Here is a 24,923-nt window from a genome sequence, read left to right as displayed (position 1 = left end):
CTGTTATTGGTCTACAGGTTTTCCAATAAGGCCACCCATGTCCACCATGGTTTCCCCCTGTATTACTCCTAGGCCTATTGACCTGGTCCTCATGAAACATGCTGTGTGGGATCTAGTGACCAACGTCTTTGCGTTCAGGCATCAACCAAGTACATTACTTGCCCTCTGCCCCATCGACATGTTTCTGTGTGGTTCAGCTATCAGAACGTCCTCTTGTGTGCTGCTGACATGTTTCTGTGTGGTTCAGCTGTCAGAACGTCCTCTTGTGTGCTGCTGATATGTTTCTGTGTGGTTCAGCTATCAGAACGTCCTCTTGTGTGCTGCTGATATGTTTCTGTGTGGTTCAGCTATCAGAACGTCCTCTTGTGTGCTGCTGATATGTTTCTGTGTGGTTCAGCCATCAGAACGTCCTCTTGTGTGCTGCTGATATGTTTCTGTGTGGTTCAGCCATCAGAACGTCCTCTTGTGTGCTGCTGATATGTTTCTGTGTGGTTCAGCTATCAGAACGTCCTCTTGTGTACTGCTGATATGTTTCTGTGTGGTTCAGCTATCAGAACGTCCTCTTGTGTGCTGCTGATATGTTTCTGTGTGGTTCAGCTGCTCACTCTGTGCCAGTATTTCCTGAGACTCCCAGAGATTCATTGATCATACTCACACGGCTGACATTTTGCTCTGTCCAAAGGGCCCTCCCTCCACAATGTGAGACAAACTTGTTATTTTCAACACTCATGCAAATGCAAATGCAAATGTAGACATGTGTTTACATTGCCTGATACCATAGACTAAATAATCTGTTTGCTGCAACAGACGTGTTGTGCCACATGAAGCATCAGTCATGTACCATACTGGACAAACAAGTGTTTTTTTGTGTTTTGTGTGTTCCACACCTTCAGGCATTGGTAGCTTCCGCAACTTCTTGTGTTGCTTCTTTAAAACATCACTATTGCATATAGATAAGAAAACAAGCTGGTGAAGAATTGTGGAAAGATGAGGAGAGATGGATTGAGTAGAAGTGTACAGAGACCCACTTGAGCTCGGAAATACCACTTAAGGACAAGAATGGGAGAATATTTCTGACAGAAGAAGAACAGAAGGTTGAACACTTTCAGGAAACACTGAACCAACAAGAACCTACCGACTCCTACACCTTCCATGAGGAAGAAGACACACCTCAGCTGGACCTTTCTGCTGGTCGGATCATAGAGGAGATTAAATAAGGCTATCAAGAAACTAAAGACCAATAAAGCAGCTGGACATGATCAGATGCCAGGCAGAACAGCTTAAAAAAACAGCAGCGAAGCTATGACAAATATTTTTACTAAGTTGTGCAACCGCTGTTTGTTGGGAAAAACATTGTTTACTTATGGATTGGAGGCAAGGAGCCATTGTGAAACTGCCAAATAAAGGAGATCTTAACAACTGTGGTAAATGGAGAGGAATAACCCTCCTTTCTGTCCCTGGTAAAGTGTTCTGCTCAGTGCTGGTGAATAGACTCAAAGATGCTCTAGATGTGAGAAGAACAAGTTGAATTCCATTCCATTCCAATAGATCCTGCAATGATCAAATCTTTGTCCTGAGAAATGTTGAACAATGAACAATGCCTTGGAGTCCAAAAACCAAAATCTCTATCAACTTGACTTTAAAAAGGTGTTTGATATTAGTATACAGTGTTTTCCCTGAAAAAAATATCAACAGTGGTGCTGTGCTGTGCGCGCGCTGCCGGAATCCATATTAGCACGTGCCGCGGGAATCCATATTAGCACGTGCCGCGGGAATCCATATTAGCGCACGGTGCCGGAGAAATAACTTAAAACTACCTTAGAATTGTTTGAGATGGTTATTCATGTTCATGGAGAAGTGCTCTGGAGGCCCAGGTAGCTGCAGATATGTACACTGCAATTCTTTTTATCTTATCAAGTGAAAATATCTTGTATTTGGTACAATAAGTCCAATATTGAGTAGAATTATCTTGAATTATCTTATTCCACTGGCAGATAATTTTGCTTATTTCAAGTTATTTTCTTGATTTTGGTTAATTTAATCTTGTTTTAAGAAAATGTTAATCTTGTTTTAAAAAAAGAAATTTTTATTAATTTTCTTTTTATATATTCGAATCCCATGCCCATCGAACGAAGCTTCGAAGCTTCAAAGTATTTAAGACAGCCCTACTAATAACACTTTAACCTATTGGTAAACTAACGTATTGATTTCATGCATTCATGATGAAACATAATACCTATTATATACCTTTGAATTGGAAATAGTAGCGTGTCCAGGCGAGCAACACGAACGCTTGTACAGTAGCTAAATTCACATATTGCTCCATAGCGCCGTTTTCAGGAATGAGCCAGGATCACTCTGAAACTATACAATATTCACCACGGTATAACACGCGAACGTATACATGAACAAATTTATTCTTTTTCACATGTTGAGCGATGGATAGTTTTTTTTTATTTTATTTATTATCTTTTTCCCCCTCCTTCTTTTTCCGATTTTTTCTCCCATCCCACTGTTAGTCGTTATGCCAATTCCCAACCCCCTTCCTGGTTGTTGCGCACTTTCCCCTACTGTTGGTCCGAGAGGCCGGAGACTGTCACATGCTTTCCTCCGACACATGTGCAGCCAGCCGGCAGCCAGCCTGGCCGTGCAGATTCTCACTGGGAGAGTGTAACGTGTGGAAGGTCGCACTACCTCTCTCCAGATCCTACCCTCGCTGTGCAGGCGCCCCGACCGAACTGTAGGGGTCGCTGTCCACAACGCCCAGGACCGACCCACCCACGGCTCCCCTCCCCCTAACTCAGCCAAACGAGTTAGTATAGCGATCAGCCCGAGCCAAGGCAATGCTGACTCTCCGGGAGTCGAGACTGCAGCCTCTTGCATTGGTGACGAGCACAATCTCCGCTACGCCACCTGACCGCCCGAACGATGGATAGTTAATGTCAAATGAGCCATAGTATTGTCTCCATAGCTATAATATAGAATATAGATATAGCCCTGCAAACACCGCCACGCACAGTGAAAATCCCTATCTCTTAGAGCGGTGGCACAGTAGGTACAAAGATGGCTAGACCGGCTGGCACCTAAAGTGTTAATTGTGTTGAATGTTAAATTACATTGAATAATATGTAAAAAGGTAAATCATTAACAAAAATTTAATAGAGCAAAGGACCAAGGCAACTTCCTTGGGGGACGCCACATTGAAGGGTTTCCATATCTGAAAGTGTCGCATTAAACAATACCCTTTGTTGTCTGTTAACCAAGTAACTATTCATTAATTTAATAGAAGATTAATTGAAATTATATGCTAATAGCTTCCCAAGTAGGAACTCATGATCAATGATATCAAATGCTGCGCTAAAATCCAGAAGCACAGCACCCACAATTGACTTTCTGTCTATGTGTTTCAACCAGTTAATAAGCGATGTTAGTGATGTGCCTGTGGAGTAGCCGACTTTATATGCATGCTGGTATTCTGAGTTAATGCTGTTTTCCTCCAAATATCCCTGAATTTGCTTACATAAAATGTTCTCAAACATTTTACTTAATACAGGCAAGATACTCACAGGTCTACTATTTGGCCCATTGAAGGACTCCTTACTGTTTTTCGGCAGGGGAGTGACTTTTGGAATTTTCCATAACTGTGGATATACACTTTTCTCAAAACATACATTAACACTTTGAATGCCATCCACGAGTTTTCTCGTGTTTACCCCCCCGCGGGTTGAATGCCCACTCACGAGAATATTCGTTTTATTCGTTTTCTTTTATTAGCAATCTGAAATCATATTGCATCAAGCGAGTCTACCGTTGGAGATCCAGTCACCCCAGGCGCTCAGATGTGAAAAAAGCGCCCCCTATCGTCTTCCAGATGGTAAATCACCCTTTTGGATTGGACTCAATGATGGGAAAAAAAAACCCTGCACTCCACATTTTACTTCTCACTCATGTAACCGGGGTCTACCAGCTTCACTCTGTAGCCTCGGAGCCGCGGGGAATATGTGTTTTACTGTATACACGATGGATCAATCAAATGAGCGATTTTTTTGAATGGCGATCGGGAATTGGAATACACCATTTGGATACCATCTGATCTCAGGTAAGGAATCTATGTTATCAGTATTAGGATAATCAGACTAGTTTTCACAGAGATATAAGCTTTTATGTGATTGTGTGTTATCGCTGTTTTTTTTTTTTTTTTTTTTTTATTATTGCAAAACAAAAATTATTAAAAGTCAGTACTCAACACACAATGCATAATGAAACTAACAGTCAAGGTGGCTAAAATTACATGCAAGTAGAGAAACAGAAAACAAAAAAAAGTCTATAATAATATTTTACCGTATACAGTGTATATCCAACGAAATTACCAATTATACAAATGCCTTATACAGGATATACCCCTAATACCTATTTTCTAAAACCCTACACACATATGCTCCAGCTCGAACCCCCCCCTTATCGCTGTTTGACTGTGCGCGCCGTCAGGAAATAGGAGACTCGATTTTCGGCTCGCCGCAAGAGCGTGCGTGCGTACACATATACTATCGATAATCGAGTGTTTATTTTAAAACGATTCATGACATGGCCGAACAATGACAACGTTCTAGAATATTCCAGTAAAAGGCGATTATCATGGAATGTGTTGTTTTTTCCGTGAAATCGAGTGATTTTCAAAATGCTAGAAAACGGAAATGAAGCGATAAAAAAACAATCTGCCATGACAATGTTGACTGGAAAATGAGTCTTTGATAAGCGACGGGCAGATTAGACACATAGCCATAATTTAAAACATAGATTAGGCGATATTAACGTTAACATTGGAGTGGATGTGGGCATTCAAGGGACTAATAAGAAATTACACTTGGGCCGTGAAAGTGTTAAAGATGTGACAAATAGGCACCGCTACAAACTCGGTTGCTAGCTGCAGTAATTTACCGTCCAGATTGTATATCTATTGTATATCCAGATTGTATATATATACACAGAGAATACAATTCATGGGGCATGTGCTGAGGATGCCAGGAGAACAGGCCCCTAAAACAGCCATTAGTTGGCAGCTGGCTGGGAAGAGGAAGCGAAGCAGGCCAAGGCTAACATGGAGGAGAACCTTCCTTAAAGATATGGAGACAAGGGGCATCCACCCAAACGGGGTCCAGAAGGAGGAGGAGGAGGAGGAGGAGGAGGAGGAGGAGGAGGAGGAGGAGGAGGAGGAGGAGGAGCATGGTGCCAAAGACTGAGTGAAGTGGAGAAAACACAGCCCAATGCACTTCAGAGTGTGGGAGGAACTAAGTAAGTCTAAGTAACTCTTTGGTTACGCCGATGTGTCCTTGGTACTCCTCCATTGGCTACCGTGTTGATGATCCAAACATTAAAGCTCATTCTACAGTAGAACTTGAGTCTTTCTGTAATAAGATCATCTACTAATAGATTAGATTAAAAAATAAGTTTGGCATCCAACCTGAGTGCAAATGTAACACTAAAGTGCAATGGTAATAAACAATTTACAGGTGATTAAACGGAGTATAAAATATATAAATTAGTACTACTGAGTGTAGTGCTAATCAGATGTATGTACAGAGTTGTAGCATTATTATGTACAGTGATACAGGTATAAAGACACTATGATACCTGGCATCGTGTGTGGCTCACGCAGGCTCTCAGCCTTGAATGAAATCTAGCAGCTATTGAAGAAAAAAGGAAAAGTCACTAGCCGTAACTAGCACAGGATCCCTGTCACCAGCGTTCTCCTAGTAGGGGAGTAACACAATTGCAACATCCGCTCCTTTAGTCTTAGCAGTATGGCTCTTAAAAATAGGCTAGTTAGGGCTCCCCAGTGGCCCGAACCACATAGCGCGCTCAGCCGCGACACGGCCGACCCGGGTTCGACTCCCGAACCCGTCGTTATTTGCCGAATGTCTTCCCCCCACTCTGTCTCCCATTCCTCCTCTGTCTCTCCCTACTGGACTGCCCAGTAGAAATAAAGCGATAAAACGCTGAAAAAAAAAAAAAAAAAAAAAAAGGGCTAGTTAACAAAACATATAATCCTCCAGTAAAATCCCTCTCACCCCGTGAATGATGCATGTTAAAGGACATAAAATCATTATTAAAAAAAGGAGCAAAATTACGGCAAGACGTGATAAGTCTACTGATATATATATTTTTTTAATCCTCTTTTTCTCCGCCTGACTTTTCTGTGCTTTTCCTCCCATCCCAATTTAGTCGTTATGCCAATTCCCCCCTCCCCTACCAGGTCGTTGTGCGCATGTGCCCCCTAGTGGTCGGTCTAGGGAGCCCTGAGGTCTACCACATGCTTCCTCCGGCACGTGCAGAGACAGCCAGCGGCTCTCTTTTCACCTGACAGCGCGGACTCTCATTGGTGAAGTGTAACGCATGGGAGGCAGTGTTAATTTTGTCAACGAAATTGATGACGAAAGATCTTCGTCAACAAAGCTTTTTCCCGCGACGACGAGACGTGACGTCACGTTATTGAAGACCATGTGACGCTAACGTCACTAAATTATTAATTAAATATCGTTGACCACAACTGAGGACACAAAAATGTAGTTTACAAAAACCATGACGAATTCTCTCTTAATTTATGTTGACTAAAACAAGATGAGACAAAATAATTATAACTTTTAGAATAAGTCACGTTATTATTTCAGCATTTCCGATTTCCGTTTCCGGGTTAAGCTCAGCAGCGTTTATGGCTAAAAGCCAAGCTACATAACATACGTGAGGCTAAAAACCGCGTCCCAGGTCTCTCGTGACTACAGCTTATATCAATAACCATGAACGGAATCAGCTACTCTCTCAACACTCCTGCGGCAGCCAAACAGTTCTACCAAAAGAACATATAAGACGACGGAGGCTGAGAGGATGGCTGCCAGAAGAGCTAATAGCTAATAGCCTGGGAGTTGGGATCTATATCCCAGACACAGACTTGCTCTCTTTCATCTGTGTACACCCACTACTATCAACATTACACATGGATACAACAAGGACAAGACCACGTTCACTTAAAAAGGTAATGTTGGTATGAAAAGAAAAGAAACAGACGAGTACTAACACTGAGATTGACCCTGCTATAAGTTGTTAATGAATCCCTTTAGCGCTTGAAGTGCACTAAAACGTCGTAATGACTTTTTATTTTTCATATAATGTTGGGTACATGCTCAGTAGAGTTAGAACGCTCCCGGTCTTAGGGGCTGTGATATTTTTTGGCTAGACTATACTTAATAAATAGAATTGCATTATTTACAATATAAAAATATAAAATGCCTTTTTTTCATTAGCGAAAACTAGACAAAAATCATCAGTTTTCTGCGACTAAATCTAGACAAAAACAAAAAAGACAAAATCGAGACTAACACTGACTATGACTAAAATGCTCAGACATTTATAGTAGTTGACTAAAACTGACTAAACGAAAAATAAATGCAGATGACTAAATATGATGAAAACGAAAAAGGAACACATGACTAAGACTAAAATGAAAATAGCTGCCAAAATTAACACGGAGGTCACGCTGCCTTCACCACTTCCTGTCTTTTGCTGTGCAGGCGTCCAGACCTGACCTGTAGGAGTCGCTGTCCACAACGCCAGATTACCACCCATCAACTTCCCTCCCGCTAACTCAGCCAAACGAGTTAGTATGACGGCTGGCCCAAGCCGGAGGCAATGCGGAGTCTCTCGCATTGGTGACGAGCGCAATCTCCGCTGCGCCACTCAGCCGCCCTAGGTCTACTGATATTGAGCCACTTTATAGGGAGGTGTAGTCTGACGTCACTTTAGTTTCCCGCGCGATCCACCCGTATAGGGATTTATCATTGGGAAAATGTATTATCGGCTATTGTAATAATTCTGCCTTATGAACATTGACAAGCTTTCCATTTTTGCACAAAATGAGTTCCCAGATTACCACCCTTCGACTTCCACCCGCTACCTCTGCCAATAGAGATAGTATGACGACTGGCCCAAGCCGGAGGCAATGCTGACACCTGGATTCGAGACCAGAGTCTCTTGCATTGGTGACGAGCGCAATCTCCGCTGTGCCACCCAGCCGCTATTATTTACATCTTAAATAGCACTTTGAACTGCAATCCCCTGTATGAAAGGTGCTATACAAATAGTTATTATTATTTATTTAGAACAACATATATATATATATATACACAGTCACACGCATATCTTTAAATAAATGTTATGTTTATTGATTTTTTATTTAATTTTTTTTACAAATTAACTAAAATGTATATTTAAATACAAAATAAATAAAGGTATTGTATTTTACAAAATAACAAGTATAAAACAAGGGTAAACAAATAAATGAAAGTATTTTACAACTGATTAAACAAAAACAATCTGGCAGCAATGAACTACTCTGCTGCTGATTGAGTATTCTAGCAGTTCTTTTTCAGAAAGATTAACTCGTTCACTCTCTCTGGTAAGAGCTGAGCCCGCTCCACACTCAACTGTGTCCCCCGCTTTGGAGAAGACCTGCTCTGCGGTGTGTTTCCGTCTTACATAACAGCCTAATTTGTGGTTGTTTACCGACGTCACATCCACTACTCTTCTGTCCCGCCTGTGCCGGCCTGCACTGTAGCCTAGGGAGCTAACGTTATGTCCGACGATTAGCTAACGTTAAATGGGTTATGTGGAACTATAGAAGGAGTAAGCCGACTGCTAAAAAGAAAACCCACCGCAGCAGCGCAAGCACATAACAAAAGAAAGTTTCGAGAGGAGTGAAAGTTTGAGAGATAGTGGTGTTTCAAGAGACTGGCTATATGATGCTGGGCTGTAGTGATCAGTTGTTCCGTGTGGCGCAAGTATGTCAAAAAGAAAAACAGAAACAACACGTTTGTCATCTGTAGTAAATAAATGAAGCTGGAATCCATTTGTGACCATGAACAGAGCCAGTGTCCCATTGGCTGCATGTCTGTGTCCCGGATTCAATCGGAGCCTCTCCTCTAAAGACGCTCTGTGGCTAGGCTAACAGCCATGTCAGAGCAGAGGTGGAAACTGAGCTACACTTTCTAACAACCTGCCCACTGTACCAAGATATCAGAGACATATAATCCCCATGAATTGAAAACACCCAAAGAGAGTTTGAAAACATGTATTGTATTTGTGCACGTGTCGTTGACATTAATGTGCGGTTTCGTTTTGTGGTAAACAAAACGTGACGTCATCGGATGGATAGTCGGGTTAACTCGCCATTGCTTGAGCGCCAATCACGAGTATAGTCGGGTTTTAATCGTTATTTCTTTTATTAGCGATATCCATTAATTTTCATCCATCCAGCCTGATGTTATCGTTGGGAATGGGTCTGAGCTCGCAAAATGCTACGAGGGCCATTTCATGTATGCACAAGGAAGGATAATAATGATGATCTAGCGTTGATTTCAGGAAGATTCGATAATCAGCTAAAAAATTACAACGTGTTTTGTGTATTCCACTAAAGGGCTATTATCGCGTCGTTCTCTGGAATGACTAGAAATCACCAAAACTATACTCGTATTCAAAACGGTATAAAAAGGAAATGTACCGATGAAAAAACAATCCGTTTTGTACATGTTGACTGCAAGCAACTCACTGATAATCAACGGGTGTATTAGACCCATAGCCATAATTTAAGATATATTTTAAGCACTCGCAAATCTCCCACTCCTCCCATTGATTAAAGCGGTGGCGCTCTAGCGCCCTCTCACGCACTTAAGCGTGGCGGTCAATGAGTTAAAAGTACCGAATTCGGGGGAGCTCCAGTAGCTCACCGCATATCTCGGCGCTATTTCTGCGTCGGGGAAAACCGTGCTGCGTCACGGATCTGGGGGACTCGAGTTCGATTCCCGGACCCGCCGTCATTTCCCAGAATGTCTTCCCCTGATCTATATCCCGTTTCACCCTATATCTGTCGGTCATGCTTGACCAGATAAGCGATAAACGCTAAAAAAAAAAAAAAAAAAAAAACGAATTCGGTACCCATCCCTAGTGATCGCTACATGTTTCAGGTTCGGTAAAATAGACATAGAAAAGAATCTCAGAGCGATCGCTCAGTCCTCTGAGGAGAGGAGTTCTTGCAGACAAAAAAAAATCTTTTCCCCACACTAAACTATCCCAGTTCAAAAGGTAGGCGATACTGCCACCTGGCAGGATTAGATCGTCATTGTAATTTTAACATAGGCAGTGGTGCAAGGGAGACACAGGGAGGTCTGCGCAGTGGTTAGAATGGGGATCAGAGGAAAAAGATCAAAGGATCAAAACCTGAGTATACTCGGGTTTTGGCACTTAACGGTTGGCGACAAAACCCGACTATACTGGGGTTTGGCGCAGAAAGGGTTAACAGTGCTGTCGCCTAATAGACGTCACGGCCATTGACAGTTGCGCTGAGCTAACTAGTTATCAGTGAAATCTAAAATACCTAACGTTAGTTAACATTATCTGATCTGATTTTTTTTGCAGCCTGGGTAAATAGTTAATGTAAATGTAAATAGCGTATTTTTGTACATAGCATTGCTAAAACGTTGCATTAAGCTAACGTTGAATGAATGAATGAATGAAAACTTTATTAACAGATTGCAGAATGGGTACAGTACAGTACAGCTCAATACATACAATTGTTAAGGGGATGCAGACCAGAGAAAGACTTTCGTCTTGTTTACATCAGGGTCCCCCATTTTCAATTCATCATAACATATATGACATACATGACATACAGATAGACAGTACTGCTCCATCTATACATTTATCATACCAGATTTGCATTTACAGTACTGTTTGTGATACAAAAAGAGTCCAGAAAGAAAGGAGTATATACATTAGGCGTGGAAACTGTACATTGGATTGGGTAGGTGGGGGGGGACTGTACATTGGAGGTGGTTGGGTGGGTGGGGGGGGTTGGTTAGGAGTGGGGGGGGGTTCGTTAGGAGTGGGGGGGGGGGGGGGGGGGGTTGGGAAGGGGGGGGGGGGGTTGGGTAGGAGGGGTGGGTGGGGGACACTGTACAACTGTACAAACAACACTGTACATTGGATTATTGACAAGACCATACTTGGTAATTTACTGTACATTGGAGGGGGTTGTGTTCGGACATTTACAGGGGCCAGTTTCGGGTTGCAGTCTCCCTTAGGTGTTTTTTGAGAGTGTTTTTGAAAGTGGGTAGTGATTCACATTCCTTTACAGCTTTGGGTAGGGCGTTCCACATTGATGTGGCATAATTGCGAAACGTGTTTAGTCCCTTGTTTGAGCCGAATCTGGGTTTAACATGATTTGTGGAGCTCCCTCTGGTGTTGTGATCGTGGTATTCACTGACCTTTGGGAAGTATTTTGTCATGTACATGGGTACCTTGGTCGTGTAGTGTATCTTGTAGACCAGGCCCATTGCAAGTTGCTGTACTCTGTCGTCTACTCTAAGCCATCCTAGGTTGTCAAAGTGGGCAGGGGTGAGGTGGGTTCTAGGAGTAAGGTCAAGCAGTAGTCTGACCAGTTTGTTTTGAGATGTTTGTAATTTTGTTTTTAGCGCCTTTGAGGTGCTTTGGTACCATGAGGTGCAAGCATAGTCGTAGTACCCTTGAATGAGTGCTCCTGCTAGAGTCTTCAGGGTATTCTTGTTTACCAGTGAGGAGATCCGGTACAAGAATCGAGTTCGTTGGTTGACTTTTTTTTATTACATTGGATGCCATTTTGTCACAGGAAAGATTTGCCTCTAGGATGGAACCCAGGTAGGTAATATCTTCTTTCCTTGTGACAATATTGTCACCCACTGTAACTGAGAAGCCGTCGGTCTTGCTGAGTTTGTTATTTGAACCGAAGAGAATGGACTCTGTTTTGCCCATGTGTAATGATAGTTTGTTATCAGCGAGCCATATGCAGATTTTGCCTAGTTCCGAGCTGAGGGTTTTTTCAACCTGTAACTTGTTCTTGTCAGAGACCAGCAGGGCTGAGTCGTCCGCAAACAGGAACAAGTTGCAGTCACAAGCTGACGACATGTCATTTGCATAAATTAGGAACAGTAGCGGACCTAGTATGCTTCCTTGTGGAACACCACAGTTTACTGTGAGGGGGGGGATAGGGTACCGTTTACCTCCACCATCTGCTCTCTCCCCTCCAGGTAGGATTGCATCCAGCTCACTGATAGACTATCAAAACCAATTGCTTTTAGCTTGTCAATCAGAATGGTGTGATTGACAGTGTCGAAGGCCTTTTGTAGGTCCAGCATGACCATGCCGCAGTATTTGCCCGCGTCCACCTCTTGTTTGATGTGGTCGTTTAAATAGAGAAGGCATGTGTCAGTGGAGTGGGATGTTCTGAAGCCAGATTGGAATTCGTAGATTAGATTTTTTTCCGCAAGGTATTTTTCGACCTGTTCGTATACAATTTTTTCCATGACTTTCGAGATGGAGGTAAGGATAGAAACAGGGCGGTAGTTGCCTGGGTCTAATTTACTGCCTTTTTTGTGCAGAGGGGTCACTCTCGCAATTTTGAAGTCCTTGGGGACGTGTCCCTGTTTTATGGAGAGGTTTATTATGTGTGTGATGACTGGGGTGACGTTAACATTAACTTTACCCATAGCTAACGTTACCTAGCTAAACGTACTAGACGTTAGCAATGTCTACTGTCGCCAAAGTGAAGTGTAGTTCCTCAGTGAACGAAAACGTAAACATTGTTATTTTGCTACTTTTACGATTAATTGCTAATTGTTTCATGTTGAGCTATAGATTGTGGATGAACACACACAGAAAGTTACACCATGCCCATGTTCATGCTTTATTTGTTTTAAACGAGACGATTTAGAAATGTGTCCATTGGAAATACATTGCAATTTCAAGTGAGGTGGACCGTACAGGAAACAACAATGATGTAACCACTACACCTCCCTATACCAAGGATAAGTATAAGATCTGATTTGGGAGTCACACAATTTCTGTAAGGAGTCTACGTAGCATGTACTTATCTAAAGTCTCTAAAATGATCTAAAGTACAGTAACCCAAGTACAATTCCGAGTTATTTGTGCTTCAGTATTTCCATTTTAGGTGACTTTATACATCACTACAATTCAAAGCAAATATCCTACTTTACTCTACTATATTTGTAGAGTATATAACACATCTGAGTACTTATGCTGTCGGGGCCCGAGTTAACACATCACTTCCTGTTTACCATGCACTTTTCCTAAATGCCCGTTCTTCCCACTGCCCAACAGCACCGAAGGTAATTTCACACATCACTTCCTGTTTACCATGAGTCTTTCCTAAATGCCCGCTCTTCGCACTGCCCAACAGCACTGAAGGTAATTTAACACATCACTTCCTGTTTACCATGAGTCTTTCCTAAATGCCCGTTCTTCCCACTGCCCAACAGCACTGAAGGTAATTTAACACATCACTTCCTGTTTACCATGAGTCTTTCCTAAATGCCTGTTCTTCCCACTGCCCAACAGCACCGAAGGTAATTTCACACATCACTTCCTGTTTACCATGAGTCTTTCCTAAATGCCCGTTCTTCCCACTGCCCAACAGCACCGAAGGTAATTTAACACATCACTTCCTGTTTACCATGAGTCTTTCCTAAATGCCTGTTCTTCCCACTGCCCAACAGCACCGAAGGTAATTTAACACATCACTTCCTGTTTACCATGAGTCTTTCCTAAATGCCTGTTCTTCCCACTGCCCAACAGCACCGAAGGTAATTTCACACATCACTTCCTGTTTACCATGAGTCTTTCCTAAATGCCCGCTCTTCGCACTGCCCAACAGCACCGAAGGTAATTTCACACATCACTTCCTGTTTACCATGAGTCTTTCCTAAAAGCCTGTTCTTCCCACTGCCCAACAGCACTGAAGGTAATTTAACACATCACTTCCTGTTTACCATGAGTCTTTCCTAAAAGCCTGTTCTTCGCACTGCCCAACAGCGCACTGCTCAACTGCACCAGAGGTCATCTGCACCTGACTGGATCCTACAGATGGACTCGCTCTACCAGTGGTTTTCAAACTTGAAAGCATGCCACAAGCAAGGGTTGACGTAGAACACAATCAAAGTGCACTAGAGGCGTGTAAACATGCCCTTGTGCTTCAAATTGATTGGCCTATACAATCTCCTTCAAAATCTAACAAGCCAACTGCCTGTCAATCGAAGCAGGTTGGACTTGTTACAACTTTGCCAAAACCGAAACAGAGGGTATATACACATTGTGAGAGCAAAAAAAAACAGAGAAAATGGACTTTGCAAAGGTTATATGAGGTAGGAAATGTTTGCAGTTTGCAGACTATAGAATAACAATAGACAACTCTGTTTATTTAGGTGGAAATGTGAATATAAACAAAAGTGAGCCGTTTATAAGAAAACTTCATTTCATGTTTGTTTGGTCTCATGAATATATAAATAAACTTGACCAAACTGAAAAGAAACCATTTAAAAAAATGTCCACTGAGAATATACTTATATAGTCTACTCAGCACCAGTGTTAATTTTGGCAGCTATTTTCATTTTAGTTTTAGTCTTAGTCATGTGTCAAGTGCTCCTTTTTCGTTTATCATATTTAGTCATCTTCATTTATTTTTCGTTTAGTCAGTTTTAGTCAACTAAATGTCTGAGCATTTTAGTCTTAGTCAGTTTTTGTCTCAATTTTGTCTTTTTTGTTTTAGTCTAGATTTTGTCGACGAAAATGGATGACATTTTTGTCTATTTTTAGTTAACACTTTCCGTGCCAGAGCTCGGTGCCCCGGAACCTCCTTGAATGCCATCATCCACTTCAATGTTAGCATTAAAAACGCCTAATCTATGTTTTAAATTATGGCTATGTGTCTAATCTGCCTGTCGCTTATCAATGACTCATTTTCCAGTCAACATTGTCGAAGCGGATTGTTTTTTTATCGGTTCATTTTCGTTTTATAGCATTTTGAAAAGCCCTCGTTTAAGGAAAATATAAAGATTCCATGATAAGACATTTACTGGAATATTCTAGAATACACAAAAACGTTGTAATGTAGGGGCTGCTGTACCAACGGGAGACTCGGTTGATGAAATATGATTTCAGATCGCTAATAAAAAAATAAAAACGATATTTGTCGTCATCGGCACTCAGTGGGGGGGCTAATAAAATGAGTTATGTCGTCCGTGGCACTGAAAGTGTTAATGTACTAAAAAAATAAATAATTTATATTATATAAATTAAAAAAACTTTCTTTTCCTTTTCTTTTTTACAGCTACTGTTTTATATATACTGTTTTTTAGTAATAACTAGAAAGTAGGGATGTCCGATATTATCGGCCTACCGATATTATCGGCCGATATCGGCATTAAAATGTGATATCGGAAAATATCGGTATCGGTTTTCAAAAAAAAAAATTATAATATATATATATTTTTTTACATTTCTATAACCTTTATTTACCCAGGCAAGCAAGTAAGAACAAATTCTGATTTTATTTATTGTCAAAAGTATGCATAATGTTGTGTTAATTCCACAACAAGAGATATGTAATGTTAATTACCTGAAATTATTCCGTTTTTTTGGGGGGGGGGGGGACCCTGCATATATCAGTATCGGTTGATATCGGTATCAGAAATTAAGAGTTGGACAATATCGGTATATCGGTATCGCTAAAAAAGCCAATATCGAGCATCCCTACTAGAAAGTAATGGTATTTATTCAACAACAGGTGATTGTATAGATTAGTATTAGTATCATTAAATGACAACTATGCTCAACTATGCTTCACCCACGGAAAGGTTGTTGGCACATTGGTTCCACACGGACATTATACGTTGTTGCACTTGCTTCCAGAAGGCTCCGTTTAGGTCAGCTAGTAGCAGAGGCTCTGTTGTGATTTTTAATGCACAATAAATATTCAACATTCTCTTTTGAGACTCCGCCTCAGACTCTTATCATTTGGCACTAAAAGCTAAACATTGTCACCGGTATGGCTGTCCGCAACATGTCATTAATTGTGTGCGAGAGGTCGATCAGTTAGCCACATTAGCGTGAGCTAGGTTAGCCACTAGTTAACGTGAGCTAGATGGAAATACAAACAATGTAATGTTACTGGTGAAAGTGATTTATCTTGGAATGCTCCTTTGCCAACTTGCTGTACTTTGCTTGCAGGTCTGCAGCTGGATAATGAATAGTCCCAACTTTAGCCAAGGTAACGTTAAGCTAAAACTAGCTTTTCAAATAGCTCTTCAGCTAATGCTAATAACAGAGCTCCGCGGCACACTGCTCTGTCGGGACGATGGCATTATAATTATTTTGTCTCGTCTTGTTTTAGTCAACAATATCAACATACATGAAGAGAAATTTCGTCCTGGTTTTTGTAAATTAAATTTTTATGTCCTCAGTTGTGGTCAACGATATTTAATAAACTATTTAGTCTCGTTAGCGTCACATGGTCTTCAATAACGTGACGTCACGTCTCGTTGTCGTCATGAAAAAAACCTTCGTTGACAAACATCTTTCGTCATCATTTTAGTTGACAAAATTAACACTGCTCAGCACAGCCGATTTCAGCACTCAAAACAGCAGGAACACTGACACAATTACCACTTTCACTCAGTGGTTGAATGATAAATAGTACTGAAAGGACTGTTAACCAATGCAAGGTTTATCTGTGTGTTGCGTTTCTTGTGTTTCTATTTGCGGACGAGTGAGAGTATAGATAGATAGATATATTTATTTGTCCACTTTCTTGGAAATGTGTCTTTGGCTTCACCATAGTTGCAATCAACAAGATAACACAGTACAAACACCATACAGGCACAAAAGATATTGGCCCAAAACAGCCTAATATATAGTCAAATGAGAATAAAAAACAACACAAACACAGACAGAGGTTCAGTTACCTAACCAGTACCATGGTTCAAATCTAAATCTAAGAATTCATCAGCGCAACGGGATGGTAAATGGCTGCTTTTTTATATAGCGCTTTTATCCAAAGCGCTTTACAATTTGTTACTCACATTTTACCCATTCACTCACACATTCACTCACTCACACACACCGACGGCGGAGGCGACCATGCAAGGTGCCAACCTGCTCATCGGGAGCAATTAGGGGTTAAGTGTCTTGCTCAAGGACACATCGACACGATGCCCCGAATCGGCAACCTCCGGATTGCCAGACGACTGCTCTACCTCCCGAACCACTGTCGCCCCTATGGGATGTGGGATGAAAGCTTCTTAAATATGTTTTCTGGGGCTAGGGGAACTCTATAGCGCCTTCCAGATGGAAGCTTGTCAAACTCACCATGAAGGGGATGCAAAGGATCAGACAATATTTGCTGAGCCTTGTCTCTATTCCGAAATACATATAACTCAGACAATTGTTTTTGTGGTTTCCCTATAACTTTACTGGCCATGTTAACAATCCTTGCCAATTTATTGCCTACCTGGTCCCTCTGGTCCTGCATGGAGTGGTGCTCCTCATCCACCTGCATCACAATCTCCTTCACCTTCCTCTCCAGCCTGCGGTTCACCAGCTGTAGGTTGGCGCGCTCCCTGGAACACATGGCTTGACGGGTTAACTAGACGTCATGTCTGTGGGTCTGACCACTCATAACAAGGACATCGAGAATACAGCAAGCCAACTTCATAGACTAAATCCCTCAGTCTCTCATTGCGTGTCCCTATTACCTCAAACCTAGATGTTGCCATTAGACTGTCTAACCCGAAATAACCAAACCCCTCTGCTCTCTAACTAGTCACCTCTCCTCTCCATCTGTCTCTTACCCCGATCTCATTAGACTGCACCTATTTATGCTGTTTCCCCATCTAAACCAGGCCTACCCAAACTTGGCCCTGCAAAGTGTTCCACAGAATATAAAATATTCCACATTTGCATGCAGTTTAATAACATCTAAAAGGTTATTTTTAAAAAGATTGCTCATTGCAAGGTACATCGACGAGCATCTTGATTAGCTAGTTTATCAAAGCAGAATAGGCTAAAGGCTGCAGACCACAGTAGAAATGTTGTGGCGCAGTAGCTTTGGAGTTTCAGTCACAGATCCAACCATTCGTCAACATGGCTGTAAATTGTTTAGCCTATTGATAATTGTGCCCAATAGTGAAAAAACGACTACATTAGGCTATAGCCGATTTAATTATTCTGTTTGGGGTTTGATATTTTTAATGGTTGGACCTTTAGGTTTTGTCAGATATGCCTGATGATATTTAATTAACTATGATCATAAGGTGATAAACAGGTCAAATAGACCAAATGACAAAGAAGCAGAAACACTGAAGAACAGAACGTTAGGTTATGACTATAACCAAGTTCTGTTAGTTAGGGGCGATGCTTGGCATCGCCTTCTGCACTATCTCGCGTACGTGCACGCGTACTGAATAAACCACAAATGTACCTCTAATACCAGTATTAGTCTGACCACACCCCTCATCAGCTTACCTTCATAAGCAGGTGTGTGGTCACCTGCTCTCCTCCTTCCCAAGCTTTCACCACAAGGTGAGGACAAGGGCTGCAGCGGCGTCCGATGCCAAGCATCGCCCCTAACTAACAGAACTTGGTTATAGTCATAACCTAACGTTCTGTATCGTTAGTGGCTTAGCTTGGCATCGCCTTCTGCACAAGGGAGGCCAAGCGGAGCCACTTGGCTGACAAATACACCCCGCTGACAGCCCCCCAAAACCATCAGAACAGGGAGGGCCGAGCCCCCCCGACCCCCCCTAATGGAGGGTAGCCCCCCTATTAGGGACGTCACGGGAGGGCGACGGACCCGACCGTGCGAAGAGGCACTCAAGCAACTCAACGCACAGGGTGAGCAGACCGTGGCTTGACCCACGACTACACACACGCACAACCCGCATGCCACCCGGGAACGAACGGAGGAACAACCTCGTTACTGCCCCCAGAATCACGGGGTCAAGGGCAAACCCAACCCCGTGGCAAGGCCGTAGCAGCGGAGCACGAAGGAAGACCCAGACCCACCAAAAGGACTGGACTCCCTGGAATGGGGGCCCGGAGAAGTCCATGATGCCAGCATCAAGACCCCACCAGGTGGGCACGTAGTGCCCCGCCCCCCACATCGCCAGCGTATTCGGACAAAGGCCCCTCAGTTACTGCACCTGGTATTCCCAGGCGGAACCAACCAGGCCAGTAAGCCGAGCGGGCCCCGTCCCCCCAATAGTACACCGCCTGGCACACTGACCCTGCAGAATAGGCAGTCAGCATGGCCGTAAGCACACAAAAAAGGTTAACCAACGGAAGCAGGCAGCGCACCGGGGAAAAACCAGGCAACAGGCTGTTAACCCTAGCCTGGAGACTGCGGACGAGACAGGCGCCAGAGGGGACAGCTGAACACAGCCGCCCCGGCGGAAGGAGCGTAAGCTGGCGGTGTTGCATGACCAAGCCTCCATTTAACAACCCCCACCCAGAGGGGTCGAGGCAGAGAAGGCTGACACGATTGGCAGACGTCATGAACGTGCAGGGGCACCCTCAACCGGTGAACCCGGGAGTTGACACTGCTCCAACACACCAGGGAATCAACCACCTCGGTGTTACCCAATGCGGTGGTTGTTCCTATAACCCCTCAAGAAAAAACTCCAAAACACACCTGCGGGTATACACCGGCTATACCGCAGTACAAGTGTTTCAGTTTCCAAAAAGGGTTAACCCAGGCCTACGGGTCGCAAACATCACTTCGGACCGGGCCTGGCGGTACGGGAAGCACAGGGTCACCAGAGGAGGTCAAAAAACCACCCCCACAGGCCCCTCTTCGCCATGCGTGAGAGAGGAGCGAAAAACAATGGAGAACCAGCCCCTAAGCACACCGTACCTGGTATTCCCCGGCGGTCTCCCAACCAAGTACTAACCAGGACCAACCTGTGTAGCGGCCGAGATCCGACGAGATCGAGCGCGTACAGAATGGCATGGCTGTAAGCCATGACGACAGTGCTGAGTAAAAACATACCCAACCAGGGTCTCCATAGCGCTTAACCCTGTGACACCCAGACCGACCTGGCATTTTTCCCCCTGAAAAAAGCCCAAGTCCCTCAGGGTACCAGAACAGCAGATCTGCATCCCCGGCGGACAACGGGTTCAACTGATCTGGACCAGCGTGACCAGAACCAGTCCCGTGCCCTAACCACGCCGACATGCCCCAGGAAAAGGGCAGATATGCGTGTTGATCTTAACATGAAAAGAAGGCGCCACCCAGACGTCGGGACGAACCGCGCCTGGTGGCCCACCCCAAGGGCGTGAGACCCCACTACATATGTTCAGATCCATCCCGTCATCATCCCCCAGACATGAACGAGGATCCGTCGACAACCCACCCAGGTCATGGGATGTGGTCGCCGGAAGAGGAAAAACCCCCATCTCAGTTGCTTTATAAAAACGCTGTTTCAACCACAAGCAACTAAGGCGTGCCAGTCAATCGCCTGTTTACAGCGAGCTAGCACTATACGTGCGTCGGGACACACCCCCATCAATGAACAGGCTATTTAGACCTGCCATTGAATCCCCAAGGCGCCCAGGGGAACGACAAGAGGGGTGTGACACTCCCTAACTCCAACACTTCTGGAATAGAAAGAAGGAAGCATCAACAGTATGTATCCCAGTCTACACAGCCGGGGTAAAAAATGTTCACATTTTTACATCCCACCACCCTCCCATAGGAAAGAGACGGGGATCCCCAGAGAAACTTCCCACGCGAGCTGTACAGATTGAAAAGGATATATTGCACCTTGAGCCATGTAAAAAACTGGTTTTAGGGCCTCCGGGGAAGAGGCACCGAACCCATACACACTCAATAAACGAATTGAATCGAATATACATACAATAGAAAAGGACCCTTCTAGAGGGTCCACTCACTTTGACAATCTGAGGAGGAAGGCTCTGTACTCTGATGGAGGCTTCCTCACATGGATCACATGGAAGAAGGAGTCCGAACTCACAGAAGGCCTGAGTAGGCGCTTGGTGAGGAGGAGCCCTGACCACCCCCCCTGAAAACAGATCCATCACATGGACCTGAACAGCACACGGAAGTCCTACCAACAGAGACGCGCACGGTGACGTACTCTATGGCGGGGGAATTCCTGCGGTGCACACGCCCAATATACCAGGCCGTGGGACCAGGAACTCCCTCCCCCCCCCCCCCCCCCCCCCCCCCCCGTAACGTGCCGAACCGCCACGTGACGGGAACCTTGAAGGACAGGGGGTGTACCCCTGACCGACAGAACAACGGGGAGAGGAAAGGTTACCAGTTCACCCCTTTACGACCCCACACCCATGATACGACGTAACGACAAAAAGAGAATATGACACAGTCATAGTCAACCCTATGAAGCGTTTCACAGCTCCACACAGCGCACGAGCTAACCTGCTATCTGATTTTTACTAAGGAAAAACACAGAATAGAGAGGGCTCTAAGAACCCCGGTCCAACATACACATGTGCTTCTGTGGTCAGTACAACCCAGTTGTAGGTCACATGACACACACAACCCATCATCATCACAATGAGAGAATACATCATTCTTGATTAGTATCGACCACAGGCCTTGCTAAGCACACATGACCGCAACCAAACCAATTTCCCTTTAGGAAATAAGTTTCTCCAGCAGATTTAGCACAACCTCAGCAATCAAGCTGAGAGTTACATCGTATCCCTACCACACAAAAGACACAATTAATGCACAACATGTCTGATAGGAGGTGATAAAGTCCCCAGGGAACCGGGGGGGGAAAAACACAATCCTCCTATGTTACCCTCAATACGGCCAGTTAAAACAGGAAAACCTGTTAATGTGTGAACTCACTGTCCATTGTCATTACAGTCTGAGAAAGAACATTCTTTTACTCACTCGTCACCAAGCATAGCTTCATAGGTTAGTTGCCTTAGTAGTGAGTACACGGTACACATAAACACCATGATGTTTCTCACACAACAACCAGATCAATACACCACGACCTGCACAGAGAAGCTACTGCCAGTGACAAAAACAGCTCACACACAACCCGCAACGTATCTCAAATGCATTGCAACAACACACGTTTTGGGAAAAAACACCGTCATTCACAATACATTTAGCAAGGTAAAACCAGAAGACGTGTTATGAGGGTCTGGCCAACCCCGTACCTGCCCGGAACGCAGATCAGCGAAGTGCAGTCATAAGCCACCGTAGAACACAGCCCTCTTTGTTGACGCAATCCCCGTCTAGGCTCAGGCAGGGTTGACGAACATCCCCTGTCAAAGATGACGTCGTGGTCAAGAGTGTAAAACATGTTAAAAATCAAAGCACGTTCAACAGAATAGCATCAAGCTAACGGCTGCTCCAAACGTTCGGGTGCTATCGCTTCCGCTCGCGAGACGCCGATCTACGACGCACGCGATCAGGAGCGAGCTCCCGGCGGCGCGCGAGAAGCCTAAGCTACCCCGCGCCAGGCCACCGACCGGCTAACCGTAAGCTATGAACATGTAAACAATGACATAACACTCACCCAGACAGGCCGCCGTTCTGAACCCTCCTCACTTTTTAAGAGAAAAGAGAAAACAAGACGTCAACACCGCTTCACAACGGTGACAATAACACGTCCGGCGGAATCAGCACAGTACCAACTGGCCTGTATAGCTGACTTTGAACATGAATCTGCCGCTATCGCACATTACATGCACATATCCCCTCGTGAAGGAATACTCTCATTTGGATATGAAAGATGGGGTCTTAACACGGTGACAGAGAGAATCCACTCGTCCAGAACACACAGGGATCACCAGTGTCAATGGTCGCGGCCCACTAGTTAAAACTAAAATGGTCGCCAGACCAAGGCCTTCTGTCGCCTAGACGGCTAAACAAAGGACCCTAGCCTGGGGCCGGTTTCCATAAACTTTGTCTAGTAGCCCCCATAGCACCCACAGACAAGTGGAGCCCGCCAGCAAAACACTACTCACCCAACCTGGAACGCACCGCTCCTCACAACAGCGGCATGTCCGACAGTTCAGCTGTGGCCTGACAGGTTTCACCCCAACAAACACAGCAAGGAACTGCAGTTGAGAAGCATGCAGCGGCGTGCTCCCAATACGAAAACCGGTGGAGGGTTTGTAGAATGATCATCATCTTCTAGACACTCCAGTACGAAGACAATATCGCCGTATTTTCTCGAAAATAGTGAGAGAGAAAATAAAGATATGATGTCAACGTATCCTTGTTTCCCAAGCTGTTCCTAATCCAATTTCTTCCATCATGGTGTCAAGTGTGGGGATCTACCGAGGCACCTCTTCCTTGTGGTGAAAGCGAGAAGGAGGAGAGCAGGTGACCACACACCTGCTTATGAAGGTAAGCTGATGAGGGGTGTGGTCAGACTAATACTGGTATTAGAGGTACATTTGTGGTTTATTCAGTACGCGTGCACGTACGCGAGATAGTGCAGAAGGCGATGCCAAGCTAAGCCACTAACGATACAGAACATACTGTAGAACAGAAACACTGTAGAACAGAAACACCGAAGAACAGAAACACTGTAGAACAGAAACACTGAAGAACAGAAACACTGTAGAACAGAAACACTGAAGAACAGAAACACTGTAGAACAGAAACACTGAAGAACAGAACATACTGTAGAACAGAAACACTGTAGAACAGAAACACTGAAGAACAGAAACACTGTAGAACAGAAACACTGAAGAACAGAAACACTGTAGAACAGAAACACTGTAGAACAGAAACACTGAAGAACAGAAACACTGTAGAACAGAAACACTGAAGAACAGAAACACTGTAGAACAGAAACACTGTAGAACAGAAACACTGAAGAACAGAACATACTGTAGAACAGAAACACTGTAGAACAGAAACACTGTAGAACAGAAACACTGAAGAACAGAAACACTGTAGAACAGAAACACTGAAGAACAGAAACACTGTAGAACAGAAACACTGAAGAACAGAAACACTGTAGAACAGAACATACTGTAGAACAGAACATACTGTAGAACAGAACATACTGAAGAACAGAACATACTGTAGAACAGAAACACTGAAGAACAGAACATACTGTAGAACAGAAACACTGTAGAACAGAAACACTGTAGAACAGAAACACTATAGAACAGAAACACTGTAGAACAGAAACACTGTAGAACAGAAACACTGTAGAACAGAAACACTGAAGAACAGAACATACTGAAGAACAGAAACACTGAAGAACAGAAACACTGTAGAACAGAAACACTGAAGAACAGAAACACTGTAGAACAGAAACACTGAAGAACAGAAACACTGTAGAACAGAAACACTGTAGAACAGAAACACTGTAGAACAGAAACACTGTAGAACAGAAACACTGTAGAACAGAAACACTGTAGAACAGAAACACTGTAGAACAGAACATACTGTAGAACAGAAACACTGTAGAACAGAAACACTGTAGAACAGAAACACTGTAGAACAGAACATACTGTAGAACAGAAACACTGAAGAACAGAAACACTGAAGAACAGAAACACTGAAGAACAGAAACACTAGAACAGAAACACTAGAACAGAACATACTGTAGAACAGAAACACTGTAGAACAGAAACACTAGAACAGAAACACTAGAACAGAAACACTGTAGAACAGAACATACTGTAGAACAGAAACACTGTAGAACAGAAACACTGTAGAACAGAAACACTAGAACAGAAACACTAGAACAGAAACACTGTAGAACAGAAACACTAGAACAGAAACACTAGAACAGAAACACTAGAACAGAAACACTAGAACAGAAACACTGTAGAACAGAAACACTGAAGAACAGAACATACTGTAGAACAGAAACACTGAAGAACAGAAACACTGTAGAACAGAAACACTGTAGAACAGAAACACTGTAGAACAGAAACACTGAAGAACAGAAACACTGAAGAACAGAAACACTGTAGAACAGAAACACTGAAGAACAGAAACACTGTAGAACAGAAACACTGTA

The 24,923-nt window shown here is 43.6% G+C and overlaps 1 protein-coding gene across 2 annotated transcripts in view; it reads right to left on the bottom strand.

Moving 5' to 3' along the window:
• Positions 1-24,923, bottom strand: part of cgnl1 (cingulin-like 1) — a 128,194-nt gene that overhangs the window by 8,981 nt on the left and 94,290 nt on the right. For both annotated transcript variants that reach the window (XR_014619994.1, XM_084319815.1), the window contains exon 17: positions 17,387-17,495. Coding sequence is in view for 1 of the 2 variants with exons in the window: in XM_084319815.1 (XP_084175941.1) it covers positions 17,387-17,495 (109 nt within the window). In the remaining variant the exon portion in view is untranslated. The remainder of the gene's footprint in view (positions 1-17,386; positions 17,496-24,923) is intronic.

This window comes from Notolepis coatsorum, assembly GCF_963971535.1.
Source record: "Notolepis coatsorum genome assembly, chromosome: 1".
Taxonomy (NCBI): Eukaryota; Metazoa; Chordata; class Actinopteri; order Aulopiformes; family Paralepididae; genus Notolepis; species Notolepis coatsorum.
Note: the sequence above shows the minus strand (reverse complement) of the source record. Positions and strands in the feature narration are given on the sequence as shown.